General features: G+C 41.9%; 2 protein-coding genes across 4 annotated transcripts; one reads left to right on the top strand and one right to left on the bottom strand.

Annotated features, from left to right (window-relative positions):
- Positions 1–510: 510 nt before the first annotated feature.
- smad4a (SMAD family member 4a) lies at positions 511–9661 on the top strand. Its single transcript, XM_050052885.1, has 11 exons — positions 511–902; positions 1843–2198; positions 2288–2462; positions 2735–2764; positions 2854–3057; positions 3369–3476; positions 3780–3830; positions 3924–4107; positions 4244–4412; positions 4777–4915; positions 5939–9661. The coding sequence occupies exons 2-11, from the start codon at positions 1959–1961 to the stop codon at positions 6148–6150; spliced, it is 1512 nt and encodes a 503-aa protein (XP_049908842.1). The 5' UTR covers positions 511–902; positions 1843–1958; the 3' UTR covers positions 6151–9661.
- On the bottom strand, positions 8310–27795 carry rfx3 (regulatory factor X, 3 (influences HLA class II expression)). Of its 3 annotated transcripts, none has more exons than XM_050052882.1 (17): positions 27663–27795; positions 23173–23285; positions 22934–23022; positions 21878–22136; positions 19777–19851; positions 19309–19490; positions 18315–18434; positions 18101–18225; positions 17876–17991; positions 15893–16008; positions 15597–15751; positions 15407–15504; positions 15153–15302; positions 14830–15038; positions 14578–14731; positions 14293–14335; positions 8310–14138 (listed from the first exon to the last, which is right to left on the bottom strand). In XM_050052882.1, exons 2-17 carry the CDS (start codon positions 23278–23280, stop codon positions 13858–13860), a joined length of 2280 nt encoding a protein of 759 aa, XP_049908839.1. In that variant the 5' UTR covers positions 23281–23285; positions 27663–27795; the 3' UTR covers positions 8310–13857. The 3 variants fall into 3 exon arrangements, with proteins under 3 accessions (XP_049908839.1, XP_049908840.1, XP_049908841.1); XM_050052883.1 differs by having other exon boundaries at positions 15597–15748; XM_050052884.1 differs by having other exon boundaries at positions 21878–22133.

Below are 27795 nucleotides of genomic sequence, written 5' to 3'. Positions count from 1 at the left end.
CCATTGTGAGATACTGGGGATGCAACTGTGAAATGGTATTGATGCCCATATTGCCTCAGTTGATAATGTGTTTTGGGGGTGCACATCCTATAAACCACACAGTTATTAAAGCTACACATTCAACCTGGGGTTTGGTGCCAGTGAGGGTCTGGGGCCACTGAGAGATTGCTCACTTAGCCCTGTTGATAATCCAGCACTAGTTAGATTGTTCAGATTATAATGCATTTTGATTATCTGACTTATTTGACTGTTGAATATTGAATCAAACCATTGCATATTTCAATTTGAGTGAATAAACAGGACATGACCTACGTTTTCAGGAATACTGGAACATACAGTAAGACTACTCAAAAGAAACTAACTGGTTCATTGCAGTAAAAATAGCAATCACTTGCTTTAAATGCCATTATATATACTGGCAGTGGTTTGCAATCAGTAACGTTGCATAGCTTTGATATTTCTAACAAGCACGGTAACAAACAGCAGCGCCACGCCTGTCACAACGCGTGCATGCGCAGTTCAAGCGTGGTGGGTGGAGAGGATTTTTTTGTTTATTTTCGTGGCCAGTTAACCAGTAAACGTGCTGTTATATTAATATCTGCTGTTTTTATAGTTTAGCATAATAAGGCAAACAGATAAGCGGCTGCGCGTTTACCTAGTAGGATATTTTACCATTTCGTGAGGTAGCGGATTTGGGCCATCACAGAGGAAGGTTAGCTAGCGAGCTAGCGTCAAGTCGATGAGGGTCTTGTAGCGTTAGTTAGCTGTTAGCGTATGTGCTAGCAGGCTAGCCACAATATTATTAATGCAAGATAGATAGCACAACAAAATTTAGGAAGCTAAAGCCACTCGCTTATCGGCCTGCACCACTTGGACTAACGCCACGGCGCGGAGAAATCACCGTAAGTTCACAAATCAGTTGATGTTTGATTCAGCTAACGATAATGCTCGGAGATGAATGCTAGCTAACTCGCTAACGGTATTCTACGGCAAGCCCAGTGTTAGCTAACGCCAACATTCAACATTAGCTGGGCAAGGTTAGCTATCTTAATGGTCCTCAACAATTATATATGCAATAAATATATGTATATATTTTAAAAGCCATAACATATACGCTAGTTTTATAATTCAGGACAAGTTAGGTTGCACATTACCAAGCCAACGCCAACGATATTGTCACGGAGGATAATTGCGCTACCTGTGTTTATTAGCTTTGGTACCCATCCTGGCTAACGCTAGCTACGTTTGCTTTACAGAATGCTTTGTAAAACCTAACCTTAAACTAATGCTCGTTTTATCTGACTCCTAATACGATAAACCTGCTATAGAAATAGAGAAAACGTGTTTTTTGTGTCATAAGAGTGTCTTGTTTGACATTTCAGCGTGGATGAAATGCTCATATTTACAGAGGATGTGCAGTGCGAGTTTCCACATGAGTAAACATGAGCTGCAACGTTAAAGCAGTAGCTGTCAGTTTGTAATGCATCACTGACAGCAGTTGTAAACACATGTCACATTAAGATGGGTATTTTCATAGTGTTATATATGAGATGCCCAGACAACCAAATTTAAATATATATGTATAGATGTTTTTAAAGTTGCATGAAAACCATTTTCTCCATAAACTGTGGCTAATTGCTGTCATTTTAAGGGTACATTAGATTGACTTCAGAATGGGGCTGCCAGTGGACAGACCCTTCTCTTACTACACCCGACATTACGTTAAGGTGGTACACAGATTGTACATTCAGTGCCACTTTCTGTAATACCAATACAAGGTAAATTTTGGTTGGCATACCCATCTGATCTGCCAGTCATAAGACCCTGCTCTTTGTTTTTCAGGTTGCTAAGCTTGGGCCTCTTCGGATCAACAGTACTTTCACCCTGACGTTTCTACTGGTAAAGACATACAGGATACAACTTCAAAGTCTCCCCAAGGTTGAAACCCAAGCAGCAAGATGTCAATCACGAACACTCCCACAAGCAATGATGCCTGTCTGAGCATCGTGCATAGCCTGATGTGCCACCGACAGGGAGGGGAGAGCGAAAGCTTTGCCAAGCGAGCAATTGAGAGTCTTGTCAAAAAGCTGAAAGAGAAGAAGGATGAGCTGGATTCCCTTATCACAGCCATCACTACGAATGGAGCTCATCCTAGCAAGTGTGTAACCATACAGAGAACTTTGGATGGGCGCCTGCAGGTATAGTAGGAGATATAGAGTGACAAATTGGGTAAAAATGACACTCTTTGTAATTATAACAGAAAAAAATCTTCTTCCTTGTGCTTTAGGTTGCAGGGCGCAAAGGTTTTCCCCATGTTGTCTATGCGCGACTGTGGCGATGGCCTGATCTACACAAGAATGAATTAAAACACGTGAAATATTGCCAGTATGCCTTCGACTTGAAATGTGACAATGTTTGTGTCAACCCATACCACTATGAGAGGGTCGTCTCTCCAGGCATTGGTGAGTAAAGATCACACGTTTGTTGGTCTCGATTAGATCTCATTGTTTAGGTAAGGTTGATAAAATTTGATGTATTTTGTCTCTTTAAATGAAATAGTTTTAATTCACAGCCCTTTATGTCATTTATTTAGAGCAACAAACACATTCCTAGTACTCACATTCTTAGTGACAATATGAGGAAGTGATCTGGTTTAAAAAAAAAGAGCATTACTCAGAATTAACTTTCATAAACTGACAGAGTGATATATCTGTTCCTTTTTATGTTTTTACAGACTTATCAGGGCTGACTCTTTCAAGTTCAGGTAAGGGGGTGCCAAAGTTTTCCTGTTTGCTCGTTGAAGATTGTGTGGATGTCCATCAGTCTTACCTATGTCTTGTTGACTTCATGTAGGTCCCCTCATGGTAAAGGATGAGTATGACTATGACAACCAGCAATCTCACTCAAGCTCTGAAAGCCACCTGCAGACTATCCAGCATCCCCCGTCAAGACCCGGTCCACAGGAGCCTTTCAGCAGCCCCGCTTTGCTCCCCCCATCAGAGGGCAGCAGTTCAGCTTCAACCTCGGCTTTCTCCACCATCAGCGCTGGACCCTCAAGTGAGATACTACAGGGGAACTACACATAAATACAAAACATAGTGGAAAATAGACTCTGCTCTTTTTTTTACCAGTCAAAAATGAATCAATGCAAACAAGTAAAAAATGCTGTAAAATTATTAATTTTGTGTCTTTTTAAAGTTCATTTTTCAAATTGCCTGTTGATTAGTTTGTAATTTCATATGGACAAAGTTACTTATAATGCAATAAACATCTATTTTTAGTCTTTAGGTTTATGATCTGATCTGCCACACAGGCTTGAATTTACCACAACTTTGGCAACACAACTATTTAATAATTTGTATTTACAGATCCTCCCCCCAATTGGAGCAGAAATGGCAGCTTCACCCCTGCAGTGCCTCAACATCAGAACGGGCATCTACAGCATCATCCACCCATGCCTCACACAGGGCATTACTGTGAGTGGATGGAAAACAAAACTTCTTTGCAAAGTCTTAAAAATAGTCTAGAAGTTGTAGTCTTAAGTTGATGTCCACATTAAGGGAATTTACCTGGTTTAAAAGTTGGTTTGAAAATGTGTAAAATTGACATGTGGCGTAGATCAGAACTCTTTTTCCCCGGCAGATTTTCCATTATAATCCTTTATACATTTATGAATATGTGCATGACCTGTACTCAGGTCTGAATAACATGTCACATCATAAGAACTGCTGTGATTTCAGAGTTGCATGTTCAAAATTAATATTGGCATGTTCTTGCAGGGCCTGTTACCAATGAAATTGCGTTCCAGCCGCCAATATCCAATCACCCTGGTGAGTATTAAGCTGCAGATGGAAGACAGTACATATATTCAGTGCAATCACCATAACCTAGTTGACCTGAGGTTGCTTGTTTGTTTGTTTCAGCTCCAGATTACTGGTGCTCCATTGCATACTTTGAGATGGATGTCCAAGTTGGAGAGACGTTTAAGGTGCCATCCACATGCCCAATAGTGACGGTGGATGGCTATGTTGATCCATCAGGAGGGGACCGCTTTTGCTTGGGCCAGCTGAGTAACGTCCACAGGACAGAGAACATAGAGAGAGCCAGGTACTCCCCCACACACTCTTGGAGATATATCATCATCTCCCTGTTGTGGGACTAATATATTCACTTATTCAATCAACTAATGTTTACTGTATGACAGTAATGCAAAGTGTCTCACTTTTCTCCTTTCTGTCCTTAGGCTCCACATTGGCAAAGGCGTGCAGCTGGAGTGCAAAGGTGAAGGAGACGTGTGGGTGCGCTGTTTGAGTGATCACGCAGTGTTTGTACAGAGCTATTACTTGGATCGGGAGGCTGGACGCGCCCCTGGAGATGCAGTTCACAAGATCTATCCCAGCGCTTACATCAAGGTGAGAAAGCAGTACAGTGGTCATACAGCAGAGACAAGTTTGTGTCATTCAGATCTACAAATCCCTGATTGCTCTTGGCACTGGCTACATTTACATGCACACTAATATTCCAGTCATAATACAATTACTGGTCTAATGTGACTAAGATGGGGCCATTGTAAAAACCATTCTCTTATGTTGGTGCAATTATGCTCAGAGTTGCAGTAGCCATACCCACAGTAAAATATATGGAGCATCCCCCCCTTTAAGTTTTTACCATATGTACATGTTAATCTAACTCTGATGTGCTCAGACAGTCCAAATGCTTAAATGTCTATTCATGATCTTGTCATCAGATTTAAGTGTTTGTCCTGTCCCCTGCCAGGTGTTTGACTTGCGTCAGTGCCACAGGCAGATGCAGCAGCAGGCAGCGACAGCTCAGGCAGCAGCTGCAGCCCAGGCAGCAGCAGTGGCAGGGAACATTCCCGGGCCTGGCTCTGTGGGAGGCATCGCCCCTGCCATCAGTGAGTGTGCATACTGCTGCACGTACCTTTCAACAAGTGTATTATTATGATGGCTTCTCATCGTCGTCTTCTGTATCTAGACTAATATCAGGGACTTTATTATGGCACTAGCATGCACAGTGTTGTGAGTGAGAGAATCATAGAGCAGCGTGAACGGAGGAAAAGCAGCCAGCAGTGTCAGTTAATGATGAAGAGAGGAAAAACTGGGACACAGGCTGTTTTCTTAATAGATAGCTGTTCAGTCAGCAGTAACTAAATTAGACTGAGTTAAATCATTTGAACTTAGTCATGATCAAGGCAAGTGTTGCCGGTACAACTGTATTATGGAGGAAAATATAAATACTGGGTTGGGATATATCAACATATATCTGATTGGCGTTGTGACGTGTTTGATAATAGAGATTTGATGATTGCTTTGACATTATAGGGGGTAAGTTCCCTAATTTTAAGAAGACAAAAACCCTGGACACTGAAAAGTCTTGAAGATTTCTGTCAGATTTCAAAATGTGTTGATATCAAAAGGTATTTATTTACATGTCAGTGGCATTTTAGTACTAAAATAGAGCTGAGGTTGAAGAACTTTGACTGCTCCTCTTCACGTTTTAGAGTTACTGCTTTAGAACAAACTTTGATTGAATGACCACATTAACAGTGAGTACATACCAAGCAGTTTGCTTTGCTTTGTCTGCCACTGCACTTTGAACTGCTTTACACACTAGTTTTAGCAATTACAATTTCAGTTGTAGATGATGAAATCAAGTTCCACGTAGCAAACATCACTATAGGCTAACATTTACACAGTGAATATATTCTGTGGGCTTTAATCCGAAGGCAGTAAAACGTGTTGCCTGATCAGAGTGGGAGATATGCATATGACAGTTTGTACTTTACCACTCGGCCATGTGTCTATCCGGTATACGTTCAAACTTTTACTGCAGTAGTAACTTTGCTAACATATCTGTGCAAGCTTTGGCCTATAGTGTCACATCGATCTTAAAGTTGCTGCCTGTAATTCTCCCGCAGGTCTGTCTGCTGCTGCAGGCATCGGGGTTGACGACCTGCGCAGGCTGTGCATCCTGCGGATGAGCTTCGTGAAGGGCTGGGGGCCCGACTACCCACGGCAAAGCATCAAAGAGACACCCTGCTGGATTGAAATCCATTTACACCGAGCTCTGCAGCTACTGGATGAAGTTCTGCACACCATGCCCATAGCTGACCCTCAACCGCTCGACTGAGTTAAAAGACATGAACTGTACAAAAAAAGAGAAAACAATCAGACTGTACTTTTAAACAGACCACTCCACCTATAGGCCCGGAGAACCGAAGGAGGACTGCAACCACGGGGATGCTGAGTAGGTTGTAGGAGTAAGAACAAGGGCATAGAGGCCGGCAGTATACTCCAAACACGCTGCTTTTAAATCCAGCGCTGCGAGCGGTTGCCAGTATACAGAGCGAGACTCCAGATCTGTAAGTTCAGTGGCTTACAAACAGCAGCTGGAGGAACCTGTGAAACACGCTGGGAGGAATCGTACGCCAAGAGGATGAAAAAGGAAGCCGGTATTCTGGCATTGTTTACCAACTGAAAACTTCGTAACAGCATAAAGCGAACAAGGCTTTGTGTCTTTCAAATCTCGTGTCGATACATAATACTCACACAGTGATGTGGATTAAAGAGCATGCCAACAGCGAGATTAACACGCTCAAAATTCTATCAATTATTCAATAAGTGTTGGTGTTATACAGAAGGAACCACAAGAGTGCAGGGTGTCAAACAAAATGATTCATACTCAGCTGTCGACTTTTTGACTGATAACATTTCCACTTTAAGATTTTAAAATATACAGAGCCCCTGCAACTTACTGACTAAGCTCCTTTTTTTGGACTATTTACTGTGAGAGCAAACTATTTGACTTTAAACCAGTAAAGATGAGCACAATGTGACGCCTTTTACTGGATTAAAACCTGCTATTTACCCCATCTGAACTTACAATGTGTCATTTCAGTTGGAGTATACTGCCGATTCAGTCCTCCTTCATCGGCTCTCCGGTGTTTATATGGCTTCATTTAAGTGGAGTTTCTCACCTCACAAATCAGGACATTTATGTAAAATGCTATTCATTACTTATGTTCTCGTAAGATGTAATCTTAAATATTTTTCAATGCCAACGGCCCTCGTTTGATGTTTTTTTGATTTATATCCCCCCTTTTTCAATAGTTGTTTTTACAAATGTAAAGAGCATTTGAAAAGCCCGTTTTAGCTGACCTCCGCTTCTCTTCCAACACTTCAAAACTTCCATCACTATACCACCAGTCAAGGCTGTTAGGATATTGAGAAGCGATGTTTTTAACTCAAGTTTTTCAGACGCCAAAATTACATTGGCTTAAAAAAAAAAAAAATCAAAAGAAAAGGTTATTATAACACGTCGTAATATAATTTGTCATTTTTTTTATTAGATGCCCACATAGTGTCCATTAGCACTTTATTAATTTGCCTGAGTATTTTGTCTTGTTTCATAGTCTCATGCGTGGTTACTCGTATCCATATAATTTCTTAGCATAGCTGGAAAGTTTTTCTTGCTAATGACCTTGGTGACATCCATGGACATTGTGCTTCAGATTGTCTGCCTAAAATCTGTTTTCAGTATCAAACGCTCACCCACAGCAGGTTGTAAAGGTGTATCTAACTTTTTATGACAAAATAATGGCTGAAACATGAAGTTGTGGTGTAAGAATGGTTTATGAAATTTGAAAACACCTTTTAAACCTACAGGCAGTGAATCTTTGGTACTCAGAAGATACATTTTGGGTGGAACATCACTTAAAGATGGCTCACCGCCACCCATTTTAATTTGAGTATTACTTGGATGCCATTTACCGTAACATATTCTAGACAACAGCTGAGTAAAGGAGGCAAGGAATGAACTGTGAGAGGAAGTGTAAGCCATATTGATGCCAAATATACCCTATGAAAAGTGAAAAAGGTTATCGGACTGCAGTCGATTGTGTCATGTCGCTTGTACAAGCATGGTTTTAATCGTCTAACTGAACGATCTCAGTTTTTGCTCAGCACAGTCGATCAAACAATATTTTGGTATTTGGAGCTCTGTTTACCCACAGCTGTCGCAGTATTTTATACTCTTTTGCTACCTTTACAGTGATAAACTACAAAAAGAATGAAAAAAAGAAGAATGCTGTACAATTTTCAGGAAATGCAAGTTCATGCTCATCTTAATCTTTACAATTGTGTCATACACTCTGAATACGTACGTAGTTTGAATGATATTGGTGTTTATATGTATGAGTATGGTTGAATAAAATTCAATGGGCTAACACTACTGTGTTGGGAGTTGTGAAATCTCCTTCGTTTGGGATTAAAATTACGAGGACGCTTGACTTTGAACAAGAAAACGTTTATTACTGCAAAGACGAGTCACAAATTTTAAGAAAACAACACTAAGAAGCTAGCCTGAGCTGAGATCTGAAATATTCAGAAAACCAAACTACATGTGTCTTTAATAGTTTCTATATTCATCAATACGACACACTAAATGATAATGTCTTTATAAATATAAAAGTCCCCCAATTGTCCTCGTTTTTTATGTAAAATACACAATACAAATCACCCTACACGCATTGGTTTGCTCGCCAATTTGAGAAGAAAACTGAATGGCACACAAAAAGAAAGTCACATGAAGTTTGTATGTATATATTATATCAGATACTATACATTATCCAAAGGAAAAAAGAGATAAAAAGAAATCACAAAAGCACTTAGCCAACATATCTGATAAAATGTTCACCGAAAGAACAAATCAAATAATTAAGACACAAATAAATATACCTTTTTTTTCTCCCCAGTTTTTGATATATACATACTTTTGTCTAGGGTGAATCAAAATAAGAACCTTCCCCAAATGCCACTGCCAAATGCTTGTGCTTGCATTAGAGCGTGCTACAGATGGCCACGACTCACTAGACTGTCAAATGGCACTTGAAAACATCCAAATACAAATCTCAAACAGGTCACAGCATTCAGAAAATATCATTTTGACAAAAGAAAAGCACGATCATGAGAAAACAATTCATCAGAGAGCATTTTACTTACAGTAACTCTCCTTGTTCAATTAACCAGTTCTGTACAATAAAAAGCTGTCTGCAGGTTTCTACTGTGTGTAAACTACTAAGTATGTGTGCGAGAGTGTGTGTGTGTGTGTGTGTCTGTGGTGTCACATCCAGTAAATAAATAGTCCAAGTCTGAGGACAGGTCTTTATGCTTTCCTGGTGTCTTCTCAGTGGCAGCACCTGTGCAATGAAATGTCTGTTCTGATAGCCTCTATCTGTAGCCCACCAGAGACCCAATAGTCACCCAGGCCATCTGCTCTGGCCGGGGCGAAATTAAAGGCACTGGAGTCTGCTATGGGTCAGTGAAGCTGCCGTTTAGTCCAGGTGAAGAGGCATCTCTTAGCTTTCGCTCCTATGACAAGTTAAGGAATAGCTTATGTCTTCTTTTTTTTTGTTTCTTTTTTCTGGTTGGAAACAGGCTCCTTTGCAAACAGCTGTTACAAAACAATCTTACTCCTCAATTTTTTGAAGACACTGAGAAATAAAGTACAATTGTGTTGGCAGCATTAGCATCAGTCCAGTCAGTGTTAAACCAGGCAGGCTTTGAGATGCAGAAAGCTAAATCACTGTCTGGCACATGAGTAAGTCTATGTAGAATAAAAAAAGGGGGGGGGGGGGGGGGGGCAAAATTGACAAAAACAAAATAGTTTCTAGCAGCACATGGTAGGCGTGCAAGACCAGAAAGCACTTATGATCCTAAAGCACACAAGTAAGATTTAAAGAAAACATTTCATAAGCCATTTTCCACTTCAGGCACAAAATAATACAAGTTTACATCTACAATGTTAATTTATATGACAAGGGAGCTGAGATTCATATGTGAAAAAAAACAACAACAAAATCATTCAGTGAGAGAAAGGAAAAAAATGCCACAAGCAGAAAAAAAAATCCTGCAAAACCTTCATTCCTAACCGGTACACAACTATCCAGATTTACAACATAATTTAAACTTTAAAGTCACAGACAGAACCCCATCTCCACTTTTTACAACGCCGTTCTTAAAAACTCAGTGCGTGCCGGAGTCATTCAAGTGAACTCTTGGGAATGGGGAAGTTCATTTATGTTGCAGTTATTACAGAGATTTATGTGCAGCTCTGGAGAAAGTATAAGAGATGATCTCGGGTGTAAAATTTTGTATGCATTCCTTTCTTTTATTGGACAGTTTCATTATTGTACCCCCAACTTGCATTAAACAGTTTAATACCAAAAGTCAGGGCGCAAGTTTGTCATGCTTGCAGACTGATGTAAACGAAATGCCTCAGGCCTTCAACTTCCAGCTACTTAAAGTACGTTGACCTTTTCTTGCAGACTTTTTAAACTATTCTTCAGCATTATGATAAGAAAGCCAGATTAATGTGCGCTCAATTCCTAGATCTGGTAAGCCAGACATTTCAAGGCAGCAGACTCGGGGTAAGGCTACAGTATGAGATGTGTACCGCAGGTTTAAAGGAGCTGTGTGTAGGATTTAGCGGCATCTAGTGGTGATGATTGCAGTCTGCAACCAGCTGAAACTTCTCCCAAGTACCACGCGTGAACTCAGGGTAAGGATTCCCTCAGTGGGCATTGTTCAGGAGGTTTTGTCAGGAGCTGGTTATCCGCAGAGGTCTCTTCCTCTCCAAAACAAACAGACCAAGAGGTTAAAATCTGTATAAACACTGAATAATGTAATAATAATAATGTAATGCAGTTTCACATTACAAATCAGTGTTTCTCTGATGCTGTTTGGCTTGTAGGAGGTGGGCTGCCAGCCAAGCACATTCTAATGTGTGCTCACCTTTTGTCTCTAGTTACTTATGATCAAGACGTTCAGGAGGGTTTTAACGGGAGCTGAATTATCCGCAGGTCTCTTCCTCACTAAAACAAACAGACCTGTGATTTAAACCGGTATAAACACTGAATAAAGCAGTTTCACGTTGAAAATCAGTGTTTTTCCGACACTGTTCGACACGCAAAAATGCTAATGGCCCTATCTAGAGCCAGTGTTTGGTTGTCTGTTCAGGGCTACTGTAGAAACATAGTGATGCAACATGGCGGACTTCATGGACGAGGACCCTCTCCCTATATAAACGGCTCATTCTAAGGTAACGAAAACACAATGGTTCTCACTGTCAGGTGATTATACACTAAAGGAAACATACTTATTATATTATATTCCATTTCCGCCAATATATCCCCCTAAATCCTACACACTGGACCTTTAATCGATGAGTATGTCTTTGGGGTTGCCAGACTCCTAAAAGAAATTATTTAACAAAACATCTGTGAGAGTCCACTGACCCAGTAACCTAAATGGCACGCAGTATTTGCACTCCCCCACCTTGCTTTACTGCCAAGCATGTTTTCTACACAGACATAAAGAAAATAATTGCCAAAGATCCCTTGCACTTCTTGTATCTGAAGGAATCATTTGACCAGTAATAGAGCCAAGAAGTGATTACAGCACATACAGTGCCACCCCATATTTTTTTTTGTACCTTTATCAACCTACACACATGACTTACAAAGAAGAAAACAAACAAAACAAAAAAATCGTCTGGTCCTCCTGTACAGTAGGTCTGCCATTTGCAGTGGTATAATTTGTGATTCATTATCAGGACCCATTAGAATAAGTTGTAACGGGTAAGCGTTGAAACCAAAACACAATAAATATCAATAAATAAACATTTCTGCAGAGAAATCGTGCAGACCATTTCAACAAGCATGAAAAAACAATAACAAAAATCTTTTTTTTTTTTTAGTAACAAAATGTTCCTATTTAGAGGATTAATCTCAATAATCTCCACAACATAGAATGCTATAACAGTTCAAGTATAGATGTAGTCTAATGAATCAGAAGTTAGTCCCCATGCCTTTTCCCCATTTCACAGTCTATGAACTAATTACAGAGGAGCTACGAAAAGAAACAATCACATATAAAGCAACAAATATATGTAGTGTATCATCATTATATATACTATACATATATATCTATATATCTCTTTGAATATCACAAAATATCTACTTTTGGTCCACTGTACAAAGATGATCTTCAAACAGGGAACAAAGGGTGAAAGCATTTTATGGGCTAAAAACTGAAATGGAAATGTATCAGAGGTGAGAGAAAAAGCAATGCAGCTTTTCTCTGTCGCGTTGAGATTTGTGCAGTACAGTGGTGTGTGTGCAATAAGGTTTGGTGACTGTGCTGCACGCGTCAAAAGGGCTGGCACCACTGGTTTGAGGTAGGGTGACTGATGGATGTGTTCCAACACATACACACACAAGCACGCAGACACACAGGCTTATATACACATGTACATAAAAACACAGTGCAGACCGATGCATCCGTGTTCACACACACATACGCACACATACACACACACACACACACACACACTTCACCCGATAACAAAGGCGAATGCAGGAATAGGCCTCAAGAGGGCAGAGTGAGGGCAGGAGCAAGGCTAAAGACCATGATTCGGATAAGTAATAAGCTTAGTAGAAGCTCATCCAGAGAAAACAACAGGTGTGTCTGTGCCTGCATCCCTTGGTCTCAACACTGATGAGCCAGCCCAAATCCAGCCACGAGTCACCAGAAAGCCAAATCTGTGGCTGGGACAATGCAGAGGGGCTGTGGGCTCTCTACAGCACACAGTCAGGACTACAAGGACAGCTGCATTTAAGGATAAGGCACTATGATAAAGCCGAGGTACATTAAATCCCTGACATTCCTTCTGCTCTGCGACATGGCACTGTGGGACAGGAAACAGCTCTCGGGTGGCCCAAGTGGCTCACTCTCAGCGTCCTCTTGTTGGTTTGTTTTTGGTCCTTTGTGAACTTAAAAAAAATTTCAGTAAGACAGAAACTGCAAAAGAAAAACAAAAACAAAAACGGGGGATCATGTCCAGTAAGTGTTCAAGATTACAGCTGGTCACTTACACCGCACTACAGCGCCATCTAAAATGAACAAAGGCAAGCGATATGCACAGAGTGCATAGAACAGCTAGCACTGAGGAAGTGGTTTTGTACAGCTGGTCTTCTCCATCTCATTTCTATTTACACAAATAGCAGCACAGATATTTCTTTAGGGGTTTCTTTTTCTGCGGCTTAAAATCTAGAAGTGGTTATCAGTGGGTGGCTACCATATCATTTTTAAACATAACGGACAAAACTGCCCTATGATCCTTTTTCAAATGCCATACATAGATAGAAAGTCCTCCCTTGTTTTTTTAGCTACATACATCAGCAGTTGGAATGCATGTGGACATAAATCATGCTAAAATTAGGAGGGATAAATGGAAATTAAAACAAAACACAATGATAGCACCATGAGTTTTGGGATATACCAATTGAAAGTACAGCAAAACTATTTACAGTAGGTGAAGGTGTTGAGTCAATCGATGACTTTGCTCCACTGGGACTAGTGACATGGATTTGAGCTCTGAGACATCAGTAGTTTGAAAGAGTTGAATTTTTCCTTCAAGACAAAACACGTCTGCATAGACAGACGGAGGCGTTCATGTCATGCCAAGGCAGGAAACATTTACTGGGTCAAATTAGTCCTCCGCCAGCTGCTGCATTGCGATAGAGCACAGACTTATGGGATCACACCACATCCAGAATCTAAGCAGTCAGACACGGACAGCACATCTTGGCCACAGTATCATCATTTCAGCACTCCCCCACTGACCGGGCTAGATGGGGAGAGGAGAGCGTGTCCACACGAGTGCAGACGGAGACAATGCATGAGAAAGACGGACACATCTAGACTTACAGAGAGAAAGATATGTGGAGAGTGACACAGCAAAAACAGACCAGGCGAGGCTGGCCGTGCCCTCGGACCCTCAAACGGAGGCGTAGGTGTTGCCTGTGGCGCTGCAGTGGCGGATGGTGGGAGTGCCAGCAGAGGGGGTAAGGATGTGCTCAGTATGGTCCTGTGGGGGCTGCGGCAGTGAGTGGAGGACGCCGGGCTGGACGACCCCCACCACAGGGTGGGACCCGTCCTCTAGCGCCCCGACCTGTATCACCTGGATCACCTCATGCTCCGACTTCTCTCGCTTGGCAAGAGGTTCCCCGGATTCCTCCGTGTCATCTTCTAAGTCGCTGTCCATCCCACTTGTTTCATCTGGACAGGAGAGAACATCACATATGTTAAACACTGTCTATGGATAAGTATCTTATACAACCCCACCTCAAGAGATCCGAACTATCCCTTTAAAAGAAGGTTTTATAGAATACTGGTTCTCAGGCTATAGTGCTTAATACATTTTATCACATACCTTTATCAATGTTAGTGAGGGACAAGGTGTTGAGACTGTCGAACTGAAAACAGAGACAAACATCATAATTAGTGGGGGCAATAGCCATTTATCTTAATGTGTTTCTAATCTAAAAGAGAAACTCCATTGTAATTAGGTAAAACATGTCCTCTGGGGTGATTTTATCAACAGATTTAAAATGACTAAACAGAGGTAATTTCACACCTGATGTATAATTTATCCGTCATATTGCAGTGCTCACAATGGCACCATAAATACTGTGAAGATAAGATGCCACATTTATACCTCCCCCATGACACCAATTGGTGTCTCTCCAGTAGCTTGGGCCACACGATGCTCCACTAAGTAAAACATGTACTCGTCGTACAGCAGGCGAATCAGGTGGAAGGAGCCAAAGCTGGCAGCGCTGCGCAGTGTCAGGTCCCTGATCACCATAGAACTGCAGGGACATTTAAAAACATTATGAGGGTTTTGTCTCCTGCTGCACACTCACAGATGTGTCTCAGTGTGGTTGGGTCTTGTTTTTTTTTTACAGACCTGTAGAAGGACCACTTAAGCAGGAACTGTCGAGCTGCCCTGGGGAAACTGGGCCGGTGCTCGTAAGGCTTGAGCACCTGAGTGACCACATTTTCCAGCCAGGCTGCCCATTGCTCCAGGGAGCTTTGCTGCTGTAGTGTGGCCTTGAAGTCCTGCTCCAAGTGCTGAACCACTCCCTCTTCACACTGGCACACCCATGATGCCTGCTCCTATACAGCAACACAGGGAGAGAACAGAAGGTTCACACTTGGACAGTGAAAACAGAGTGGCGTTATAGAGAAGCAAAGGAAGGAAAGTAGCTAAACATAAAGAGCTGTTCTGACCTGTACATTGGCAAAGTCAACACGATTGAGATCACTCAGCATCTGGTTGATCTGTGACGTGTTTTGCAAAACAGCACGTGCCGCCTGAGCCAGGTGGTTCAGAGATGTGTATCTGCGCAGTGTTTGCGCAAAGGCACTAACAGCGGCAATCTGAAAAGAGCACACACAGAGAGCCAGGTGTTAAATACTGTAACCATCCATACCTTTATAAACTTATCTGCAGTGTTCAAATAATAGGAATACTGAAAGTGTACCTTGGTCTGGATCATTCTCTGTGGAATGGCATTCATGGCATTATTGAGCCAACCTTCCAGGCTTTTGGCAAAATTGCGAATGGCTTGAGTCAAGGCACCTGGAAAACAAAAACAATGACAGTGGGTTAAGGATTTTAGTGTTACAAGCATAAACAAGGCAGACAAATAAACATGAGAGGCTTTGGCTCACTGGGAATGGGTCTCAGGACATCAGGAATGAGGATCTCCACAAGGGCCTGGTACATTAGATGGTCACAGGTGCTCATCCATTTGAGTACAGCCTCGTTTCTGCACAGCTCCAACAGCTGTGAACGGGGCAGCCGCGCTTCAATCTCACTTAAGCTACTGCGGAAAAAAACATACCAGACTCATAAAAATGCCTTTGACTTTTCAGATTATCATAAGATGAATTAAGTTCAGTAATATGCCTTTATTCACCTACGAAAAAAAACCCCACATTGTATGTTATCATCAGCTTGACCTCACCTGTTTTCTGTTACAGTGGCACCCTCTACAGAGTCAGGAGGAGAATAACGCCAGAATGTCTGCCAGAGCTTCTCAATTAGACTGAACTGGAGGTTGACGACCACATCCAGGATAGCCTGAAACGAAAATGGAGAATAAACTAAAACAATGAAGAGGAAATAGTCCCTTTGAAAACTATGGACAGCGAGGTCTGTGGTTTGTCCAGGATATTGCAGGGCTGGGTATCATATCAAAAATTATGACGCCAGTATCAATACCAGTGCCATTCAAGTGATACCAATACCAGTACAGTACTTCATTTGATACCCATCACGTAAACGGAAGCATTCACTTGTGTAAAATGCAACTAGATGCCACAGGTGTGTAGTATGTCCATAATTTTGAACGTTTTGGTGGCATCTCGGCACGCTCAACTCCCAAGTGTGTCAAATACATTGCTCTCGACTTCACCACATCAAAGACTGTATGGGTTGTAGATGCTGTGGTAGTGGACCAATCACACATTGCATTACATCCAAGAACACTTGTAGTGACTGGCTGCGAGCAAAATCATACAAATAGTATTTTTTTGGCTAGATCTGGGCACAAAAAAGATCAAATGCAGGTATCATTTGCCTGGAGAAGTTCTGATACTACTTGATACTGGGTTATTTCAGTAGTTACATTAAAGGTATGGAGTACTGAAAGACTGACATGGACACTGTCAATTGGCAATAGGTGTTTTCAGACCAAACTATTCAAGAGACTCCATGAAAGGAACTTCCCACTGGGGAGCTTCCCACGAAAGCGACATACTTTCAAGGGCTTTCTTTCTGTTTGCATTCGCACTGCCAGTAGAAATGCTAAAATGATGTACTGTTAGCCGGCCAGCAGTTGGAATAGCTACCTCACTTTCCCTTTGGGGAGTCAAAATTGCACTTCTACCGCCATATATATGCTCACTACTGTTCGTCATCTGCTGTTTTGCAGCTACCAGGTTTTCAAAAATGGCATTTGCCGGTGCTGCATTGGCTGTGTTTGACAAATCAACGTACACTGCCAGTATCTGGACTAACCACAGTGCACTTGCGGCACTCTTGGTGCTTGGAGAGTACCTACTCTGAAATAGAAGCTAAAAAGTCCCTCAAAATGGTGTTCTAAGAACTATGATTGCTCTTAGGTCTTGCAGTGCAGACAGCACAAAGGAGTTCTTAGAATTAACTATCAGTCTAAAAATACCTAAGGACATTTTTCAGTTCTCTGAGGAGCAGATATGAATGTCACAAAACCTCAGCACACCAACTCAAAACTATCTACATACCTTGGTACCACTATGTTTGTTTTATGTAATTTGAATGAACTGACCCTTTAATCACAAGAGGTGGACATCTCTCTGTCAGATCACAGGGCCTTGGCCATCACCTGTGTATGACCTGAGCTCTAGTCTTCCAGACATTAGGAGAGCTGTGATTGAAAACTTCATAAGATAAAGACAAAAATCTGCTCTAAAATGCCAGCTGCTGGCATTTACGAATCTCTGTCACTACAAACACACATGACCTTTCCCCAAAGTTTCCACAGTCTGAATCCAACCAAAGTTTAAATACATGTTCTTTTTAGAAATTTGTGGAACCTGAGTTCAGAGTGTTCAGTCCTACCAATATTTTCTCACTAAGGACAGCTTATATAAGATTAAACTATTAAACTGCTGTAATAATAGATACTGGCAGATACATTTTTAAGAGGGAAAAACATGGATGAGAATCTTAATAGAAAAAAATGGAATTGATTTAAAGGGTGGTGAGGTCCAGGCAGATCAATAGACAAATGTATAGTCACAGTGCCTGTACAGTCCTATTGATGATGTCGTATCAATATTGAAGAGGATTGCTTAGCTTTCTTTTGAGCACTGAAGAAGAACCCAACCCCCTGCCCCCCTGTGAAATGCACTCATGTGCCACTGTGAGCTGTGGTTACATGTGAAGTAAATGTCCTTTATCTAACCTCACAGTGCTCTCTGTAAAGGGACTGGAGAGCTTTCACATCCTCTGGGCTGATGTTCTCTGTATTGCTCTGTCCCAGGTCCAGCTCGACAAAGTCAGGGAGTGCACGTGATGCATCTGTTGGAGCGATAAAAAAATGAAATGTGGAAAAATCTGAAAAAACACAATATTAAATATACTTAAGTGCATCTTATGTGGCAGTTAGATAAAGAGAAAAGCAGCTTACCTAGGAACTGTTGGTGGTGTTGGCTCTGTGCAATGACTGTCTGCTCTGCTGCACCAGGATGGTGCTGGCCTCCACCTGAGTAATTCTCCCCAGAGCAGCCATCAAACTTCTGCACTGGCTTGAACCTGAAACTCAAATATTACGTCAGTATCTATAAAAAAACAACAACAAGCACTGCATGTCTGTATGCATGCATGCCTAGCTGCCTGTGTACCTCTGTTTCTGCTGAACAGGTTGCTGTCTCAGGGCCATATACTGCATGTCTTCTTGAAGTCTGTTGAGGGGGGAGTCTGGCTTCACACGTATACCATAGTAATGATATTTGGAGTTCCCTCTAGAAGATAAAACCATACGTGAACACACATTAGCAGACTCCTAATGTGAGGTGCACAGAAAAGTTCATATGGGTGGCAGAGAGGGACAGAAAAGAATAGACGGTGCTTTCAGAACATTACGATTCAGAACAGTTGTTCCCAACCAATCTTACTTAAGGGACCCCTTTTCTATTATTTAAGACCCCTGACTATGTGACATATTTTATCTATATTTCATATTATATTTAATGCATAACGTAATAGTACAGGAAAACTGATAAATTGTACAATTATGGCTGCATAGATTTTGTGTAAAACGAGCAATTTCGATGGATTTTGAGCAGATTATTTTCACATACTGCATCAGAGATTAGTTTCCCTGATATTTTTAGGAACTTTTATACAATCATGTGTCTGCATTATATCTTTTATCTAATTTTTAACAATCCTACAAACTTACTAGGCTTCTTTTTTGACATATTCAGTGTCTTCTTCTCCCTGATGCTTGGATTATTCTGTTAGCCCTTTGGCTTTTCAAATGCGTACTTTTCTAATGCAGGACGAGTCTGTTTAGTAGCAAGTGAAGGCTGTGTGAATAAAGCTTGATTAAGGTCGTCACCGTGCCCTTAAATTTATAACTTAAATAATAAACTAAACTTTAAAATTAACAATTCCATTTGGGTTTCTTCACAGAAATGAATAAAATCCTGAGATACAGGCCTACTGTACCCCCCATGAAGCTTTGGCGACTCCTAGTAGGGGTTGGGAACCAGTGGATTAGATGAATGACAATAGCAAGGGGAGCGAAGCAAGCGAACATCCACTGGAAATTGTGAATCTCCAAACTGATAACTTTTCTTAACTTAAGAAAAAAGATCTGGGAAAAAAGCTAACCTTGTCCCAAGGCGCCTTGTACGGAGTCCCATGAAGATGGAGCGGATGAGTTTGCCAAAAGAGGCTGCATTTACAGGGTCCAGTTTCTGCTCCTGGCAGTGGCGCAGATAATGATTGTAGAGGGTGGATCGTGGTAGACTTACGCCCTCTGCTGTCTCGTAATTGTCCAACAGCCACTGGAGCTGCAAGGGAACACACTTTTTTTTACTCAAGAGATTCACACATCAGTCCACCCAAACTGTCTGGAAAGACCTCAGACTGACAGTCTGTAATCTTCATGTTGCAGCATCATCACACCTCTGTGAAAGCATCTCTACAGCAGCCAGTTAATTTAAAACAATAGTAACAATTGAGATAAGCAACAAAAACAGCGAGCACCACATCAAACTCAAATGTATACAAAGTCGAGAGAGGCAGAAGTCTTGCAAAAGTAAAGCAAGGGCAAGCATTCGTAAAAAAGCAACTTACATGGCTGTTGAGCAGCGAGCTTCTCTGACTGGATAAACCCTCAGATTTTTGGAGCGTCTCAATCGCCATTTCAATCTGATAAACCATGAAGCACAGGACAACAAAATGTAAGAGGGAGAAATAAAAACAAAAGCAACAGAAATAAAGAGTTGATGTAGACAAGTTGGTGTCCACTAGAAAAAAATAAAGAGAATCTAGAAAGGATGCCAAAGCAAGCACCACTAAACCCAAGCAGAGCAGGACTCATGTCATTTAGGGAAAATCTTTGCATAGTTAAGAAATGAGGACATGGGCTCAACGGGATCAGCTACTGCGTATATCAATCGTGGGTAGCTGGCAGACACACAAACCTTCCAGATTCCACTAGCACAGACCCACTTATTACAACTATTATGTGCAGAGAAAATGCCAGACTCCATTACAAAAGCAAAAGACGAGGGCAGTGTGCCAAGATGATTTAGTAATACCTGCACGTCACCCTCAAGAGTTACGCCGAAAAGCTGGTTCATGTTTCATGGGAAGATTTCTAAATGGGTATTGGCAGTTTCACAAACAGCCTCACAAAAATATACAGCAACACAGGCTAAAAGACAACATACTATATAAAAGATGATGCCCTGACTGTAACTTGGGAATACAAACATTTAATGTCATACATGTGAAATCATGAGCTGAACACTAAGGTAATTCTGCAGCTGCAAATACTGCCCATATATAGGCTCATTTATCTTGTCAATGACATCACTTAACATAGACAAGGATGAGCTGGCATTTTGCTTAAGCGGTTAAAATACCCTTGTACCCTTGCACACATTTTGATTAGAAAAAAAATATCTACTAAAACATTTCTCCTCTGCACAGCTATTACTGGATGTTCTAAACTCTCTGCCGTGACTGATATCCACATAATGTAATGTCAGTCGCCAAGCATCATTGCTACAGTACTGCCAGGAAGCATCATTACGATGGACTGTGTGAAAATACCTAATGGTTCGTTCAGATTATGACAAAAAAGCGAGGCTCTTGTGCTGTGTGCATCACTTTGTCTGATGCAGGAGTCTCTTGAGGAGTGGGTGAGTCCTCCCCTCCTTAATACACCTGTGTCAGCTTTTAGCCTCGTCTTTCTTCTACATCTGTGATACTCTACTTACAACCTGTGGGCCAAATTTGGGCCGTGATAGGGTGCTGGGTGGTCCAATGACCATTTTCTAATTCACAATTAAATAAATGAACTCATCTGTGGATTTTTTTTGTATTCTGATGGTAAATAAAGTGCCAGAGTGCATGAAAAATATCAAAACAGAGCTTGTTTAACAAAGAAAAGTGCTAGGAGAGCCCCCAACAGAGATCTGGGCTAAGCCCCCAATGTCCTCAAGTCCTGACCTGCTACGACTGGCAAGGAAGAGTGAGGACAACAAATGTAAAAAGCCTAAAAAACAGGCATCATTTATCATACACACTGATAAATGTTATTAATGTTTGTTTATTAACTGGTCTCCTGTCATTTTGCAAAAGTGGCCCCCGGGCAAAGCAAGCTGAGTATCCCCGCTCTACACCAAAGAGTGGTAATATCAGATAAATGAAACGAGGGATGGAAACAAAGTCCTGCATTACATGAACATTAAATATTAAGGGTTACAGTGTGAACACTGCTGGCAGTAGTTAGATCACTGCAGAGACACAGCCTACGCAGCGCATCGCATACATCAGCAAAGGATCATTGCCAGAGATAAAACACACCGTACACAATCATTGAGGAGGTGCGCACAAAAGTAGCTTCTCTATAATGTGACATAATATATATGTACTATGTGTATACGCTGGTATTTTGAAAACATGACACAAATATTGAGTTCAAATATGGAACCCTGCTGAAGAGACTGGTGTCCTACATTTGAGATCAAACTAGTGCATGGATCAATAAAGTATGACAGAAACAGAGCATCTATGTTGATAGGAAGAGTCTATGCAAACTAATAGCTGTGTGGGTCTGAACAGGGGAGAGGTAGACTCTACATACACTAGTCTGATGCTCCATCAACAAACGCACAAAAGCAGGCAGGCAAAGGTAGACCCCAACTAGTGGGTGCTATGCACTTACAGTAGCTGGGGAAGTTCGTGCTGTCTGGGTGGCGGGGTGGGGTGCAGCGTTGTCCATGATGTAAGCCCCAGGACTGGTGCTGATTACCTGACCTCCCGCCAGATTCATGTTCATTCCTCCACTGCCCCCTCCTCCATTGTTGGTCATGCCATGAGATGTCACCACAGTGGACACTTGCGATGAGCTGCCCTGTGTGTCAAAGTAGTTCCCTCCACTGTTCTGGCTATACAGCTGCGGCTCTGAGTACGAGTAGGTTCTTCTGTTCGAAAGAGAGGTTAGCAGTCAGTCAACGTGTCCAAAATAAAACAAATCTTTTTTTATATTTTATTTCTTTTAGTCCAAGTATGGTTTCTTAGTTATGCAAGACACCTATTAAACCTATATGGTAACAGTAACAACACACAGTACATGTGTTTGTGTAGGTTCGGTCAAATAATGTAAACAACGACTGTCATAATGGAGACAATCTTAAATAGATTTTAAATCCAATTTATAGATTTAAACATGTGTTATCATTTGGGTGACCCTTTAAATATAACTTTCACATATGATGTTGACACAAGCCTGGTGCTCAGCTCATGTGTCCAGCTGTTTGGTGTATGTATGCTTTTGTATTTCTAAGCACTTTGTCTGGCGATGCCTCTTACATGAGTGTTTCCACCAGTGGCTGAGGTCACAGAATTTGTGTGTTTGTATCTGTACATGCACCGACGTGTGTATCACAGTAGGACAGCGTGGGCTTGTTAGTCGAGTGTCTATGTAACCCCATTCCTCAGACCCGGGGGACCCTGGCGTGGCATCAGCACTTAACAGACAGGCCTACTTCTGGTCATGTTCAGGTGACTGAGCACAATCAAACACACGACTGCAGACCCCTCATACGAGAAAACAAACACTCACACACAAAAAAAGAGCGCAGTCCCCACCGACGTCATGTGCTTTTGACATGAATGATGGTTTGGAGAGACTTAAGAGGAGAAAGAACAGGCTGCAGAGACGTCGCACTAATATTTGTGAAGTGGTATAAGAGCAGAGCTGGGTAATAGACTGACTCACATGTTGCCATTGGTGTAGACGCCACTGTTTTCCTCCACATACTGCACCTGTGCTGGGTAAACATGCTGAACCTGTTGAACAGTCTGGGCCTGGTAAGACAAAAAGCAAGAGTTGCATATCAATTATCTAATTTAGTTAAGGCACATAGTGCTCTGGGAAATACAGACATGCATGTGCAGTATGCACACACGCAGGAATGTTCAGATACAAACACACACACACAGACAGGCTGAATGTACCTGTTGCTGGACAGGCACCTGCTGGGTGGAGCCGGTAGGCTGGACAGGCACGGTGGTCTGAAGAGGGACAGTGGAGGTGGAGTCAGCGCCTGCTTCAGGGGTCTGCATGGCGCCTAAATAAGACAGAGAAAACACAGTCTTACTGTAGACAGATAATGATCACAATTGCTGAAAACACTCTCAGCCTACTGGTCTAACTGGAAAAGCAACTTAACAACATCAACATAATAATCGTAATGCATCACTGAGCCAATGCTTATTTGGCATCAACATATAGATAACTCACTAAAGCAGAGTACATTTACAAATACAGCATTGTATTCTTCTGGATGTCATTTACAACAGGCAAAGGACCACACACACATTTCTTTTTCACCCCTCTTATTTTATAACATCTGCTGAAACAGTTATACAATTAGAGGCATCGTCCTCTAATAACTCAACCAACTATAAACCTAATCCTTAACACAAGACACAAAATATCCCTAAATGAAATTGTAATCAAGGCATAAGAGAAAACATGATGTTTCCCCACAAATCAATAACGTTTCACCCAAATGAATGCTACTAAAGCTGCTCAAGAGCAATCCTGCCCAAGCACCTGTTTCTGCCTTGTGGTACTTAATGTACTGAGAGCCTCATGCATCAGTGACACATGGTCTTGTCTCCATGTTCACAGCCATAAAGCAAGTTAATATTTAACAAACTCCAAATAGATGCTGCTTCTTGTTGCTCTGTCAGTTCCCACTTTCATGGGTTTACTCGAGATTGGAAGTCCTTGATCAGCACTGAGAAAGTGTAGCACAACAACCGAAAAGTTATGTAATTTTAAAGTATCTCTCCCAGATATTGTCATTACTAGAGCTCAGTGTGTCAGAGATTTACTAGTAGTAATAGAAGTATTGGAAAGCGAGGCTAAAGTGAACTATTTTGAAGATACACTGATGGTGAACCTGTGTTTCTGAGTTAATAATAGTACGGCTACCATCACCCATTTCTTCCAGAGGAAGGCCACCTCCTCCCCATCACAGTTTCCACGAACAAGCCTCTCTTGGTTAATTAAGCTGGGTCTCCTAACAGCTCCAAATCTCTCCAGAGACGGCCTGCCCCCTTCCCTTTATCTTCAATATCATACCGGTCTGTTTCTTTAGGAGGAAGGCTGTGACTTTATTGGTGTTGGGGTGACCAACCTTGTAGTTGCGCCAAAGTAGAGTCAATCTGTCTCGGTGCACTGAGACGGTAAGGTACAGTGAAGCAGCAGGGAAAATCTGCATCTTCTTCAAACATACAGGGGCACTGAGATTCATTAAAGCAAAGCCGTCTGCTTCCAGCATGACTATTTTCAACACCTTGGGGAGGGGGATATGAGCATATACTATCACTGTCAGGCATGTCAGCAGGCTGTTTGCTAGACAGGCTGCAGTCTGGCTAATGGAAAAATAAACCACTATCCAGTTCAAATATTTATATTCTGCGATATCGACAAGACGCTGTAAATTATCAATTCGCGAAAAAAGCCTTTGGATGTAGGCTGCCAAAGTGATATAAAAATGTTAAACTGCAAAGTAAAAACCGTAGCCTTCGGCTCACTATATCCCAATGCTAAAAAAAGGATTGTGAGGAGAGGAGAATGCAGACTTCCACAGTGCAGTTTGAAAGCTAAAGTACATAGCCCCAACTGAGCCCACCTAATAGAGAAAAAGAGCCCCTGCATCACAACACACTCTTGTTGCCTCACCCCAACCCCCTCCACAAACACACGCACACATATACACACACTAACACACCTCCTGCCTCACCATTCAGGCACTCCCTTGTGGCCCACTTAAATGCTGTGCTCCACTGAGCAAGTGCAAGCCCTACAAAGACACAGAGGAACAAAAGCCACCAAGGAGGGCAACATTTTGTCCTGCCTTTTCTCCCCTCGATTCCTCTTGCTAGCATTACGAGCAACAAATAATAAATAAAGAGTGCAGGGTTCACAGTTGCAGCTACCAGAAAACACACATTACCATAATTTGCATCTCTGATTTTAAAAGGTGGAGTCTGATGGAGCAAGTAAAGAAATAAGAGCTGCTGAACAAGGTTGAAAAGTACACCGTACGCAAAATCTCTCCCTCTCTGTCTCTCACACACATACAGTACATGCAACCCCAGGCAAGATAGGAGCATGATCAGGTGCTAGTGCAGCAGGAAAACAGGTGGAGGGTAGATGTAATTCAGAGCTGACGTGGAGGGAGGTATGCAGAATGTTGTGTTTGTTTAGGAGCTTTCAGACTGTAAAGATATCTGGGAGGGACTTATATTTTTTAGGACTGCTGATGCTGATTGTGATATCAAAAACATTGCATCAATATTTAAGATAATGTAAACTGTTCTGAAAAAAAGTGAAAGTCAGTGTTTACTGTTTTATCTGATTTTATTTCATGACAGCGCCACAGCAAACAGACATGTCAAATGTGCCAAAATTTCTGGAACAATCATGACAAGTTACAGAGGAACTCTCGCTGCGCCTAACTGTTATCACCAGATGTGGGGTTAGGAAAGAAAAAACAAGGGCCTTTAAGTCTCCGCTTTCATCAACAATATACATTATTGTGGGCAGGCTGGGGAAAATAACAAACCAAACATGCTGCATTCTGCTAAGCCATGAAAATGGATGACTGAATAATTGAATTAATCAGCCCCTCTTTAAGTGATTGGAAATGTAACAGGATCCAGGCAGCAGGTGGCATGGTACTATTTCTGTGCTAGCGGACTACAGGTAAGTGGTAACATGATCTGATAACTAGCAGTTCCCAACATCCTGTTTTCTGTGTTATGTATTGGGAGGGGTGTCTGTCCATGTCCTATTTTGGGTTGTGTATGCCAATAGATCAATATATTCACACTATTTAGACTTTACCTGTGTGTATGTGTAAAAACGGTTACATTGGTGTTGTAGCCTGATTGGTTTGAATTGCTCTGGCTCTGTCAGGCCTGCATCTACATGAAAAGTTACAGATTCACCGTTCACAACTAACATACAGTTGAAAAAAGAACAAAATGTTATGATGACTTTTTTTTACGATGGAAAATCAGGTTTTATTTACAGTGTGTGGACACATACAAATAGGCCTTGCTGTGCAGGAGTCCCACCACTACTAGAGATGCACCTGTCCTCCATTCACCTCTCCACACACACATATATACACACACACACCTGTTCTCTCTGCCCTAACGGGAATCAGAGGTCGCAGCTGCACAGAGGACCCAATGGACCCAAGAATAATTGTGATGCAACAATAAGAAACCAAGTCTCACATGCGAACCACCCACAGGATTAAGGAATCCTGAAATGCATGTCTACTATTATATTGTGAAGAAAGAGAACATGTGTATGTTATGTAATTGAAATAGATGTGACTTCATGATTTTAACCCAACTTGAGTGAGCACAAAATCAATCTGGAAAAATACTGAGATCAACTACAGACTGAGCATCTTCCCCCTGGACAGTGTCATGCTGGATTGAGCACACAAGTCTTGCGCACCCTCAGAAAAGCATGCACACGCAAAACAAAAAAACAAAATGTACTATTTTAGCTGTTTGTCAATGATTGTATCTGCATTGCAGAAGGGGTGGATAGATTTTGACTTTACCAGCCCAGTTGCTGAATGTGCAATGCAGGATTACAAAATGATTTGTGGGAAAACGGGTCGTAACATTGGGGTATTTTAATGTTAAATCAGGCAGGTGTTTTTCCACTGCAAAACTTGCTCCTGTGTTATCAGGGTAGCTTATCACAGCCATCTGATGCCACAAAGAGGGCAGATGGAGAGCTAGCGAAGCTATCTTGCTCCCTAAGACAAAAGGGAAAGTAATGGCTTAGCTATTGTCAATAGCAGTTAGTGTATGGAGAGCTAGCTCACAGTGCGTCCAATTGCCGGTCGACGTTATTGATTTTGTATGACCAACAAGCTTTGAACCACCCGAAACATAAACTTCCAATACCACGGCAACATTAGCCCAAAAAATGGGCTACCAACAGGCATTGTAAGAGGGCGACGCTGGCGTTAGCAACCTAGCAACAACAGACACCTGCTTCTGCTCCAGCTGACCAGCTAGCATCAGTGACTAGCCCGGACCTATGCTACCACCCAGCATGGTGACTTTAAGCAAATAAGTTACACGGAAACCCGTTTTCCGCCACACTCACTGACGTTTAGGGCAGTTTTAGCCCAAAAAGCACCCTTTGAGAGCACATAGCTAGCTCCTGCTAGCGAGCAGGACCTCTCACAGCTGTGGGTATCTACAGGCAACGTTAGCAAGCAGGCTACCACGTCACAAAGAAACACCCTCGCTAGCAAACTACCCCAGCTATTCACCGAGCCTTCATTCAGCAGCAGACAAAACATACACCACAGCATTAATATCTCCTTCACACAGCCGTCCAGTGAAGCGAGGACGCACTTGAATTCGGGCTACAAATAGTATAAAAATATTCAAACCTGAGCTGTGGACTGGTTGATGAAGATGAGGATGGTGGAGGAGGTGGTAATGATGGAGCGAGAGGTTGTTGTTGGTGGGTTACAGTCGCCAGGACTACGGTGACTATGGCGCTGCCTCACTGGGCAACAGTTG

This window comes from Epinephelus moara, chromosome 9, assembly GCF_006386435.1.
Source record: "Epinephelus moara isolate mb chromosome 9, YSFRI_EMoa_1.0, whole genome shotgun sequence".
In the NCBI taxonomy this organism is placed as follows: Eukaryota; Metazoa; Chordata; class Actinopteri; order Perciformes; family Serranidae; genus Epinephelus; species Epinephelus moara.
This window is presented reverse-complemented; position numbering and strand designations above follow the sequence as displayed.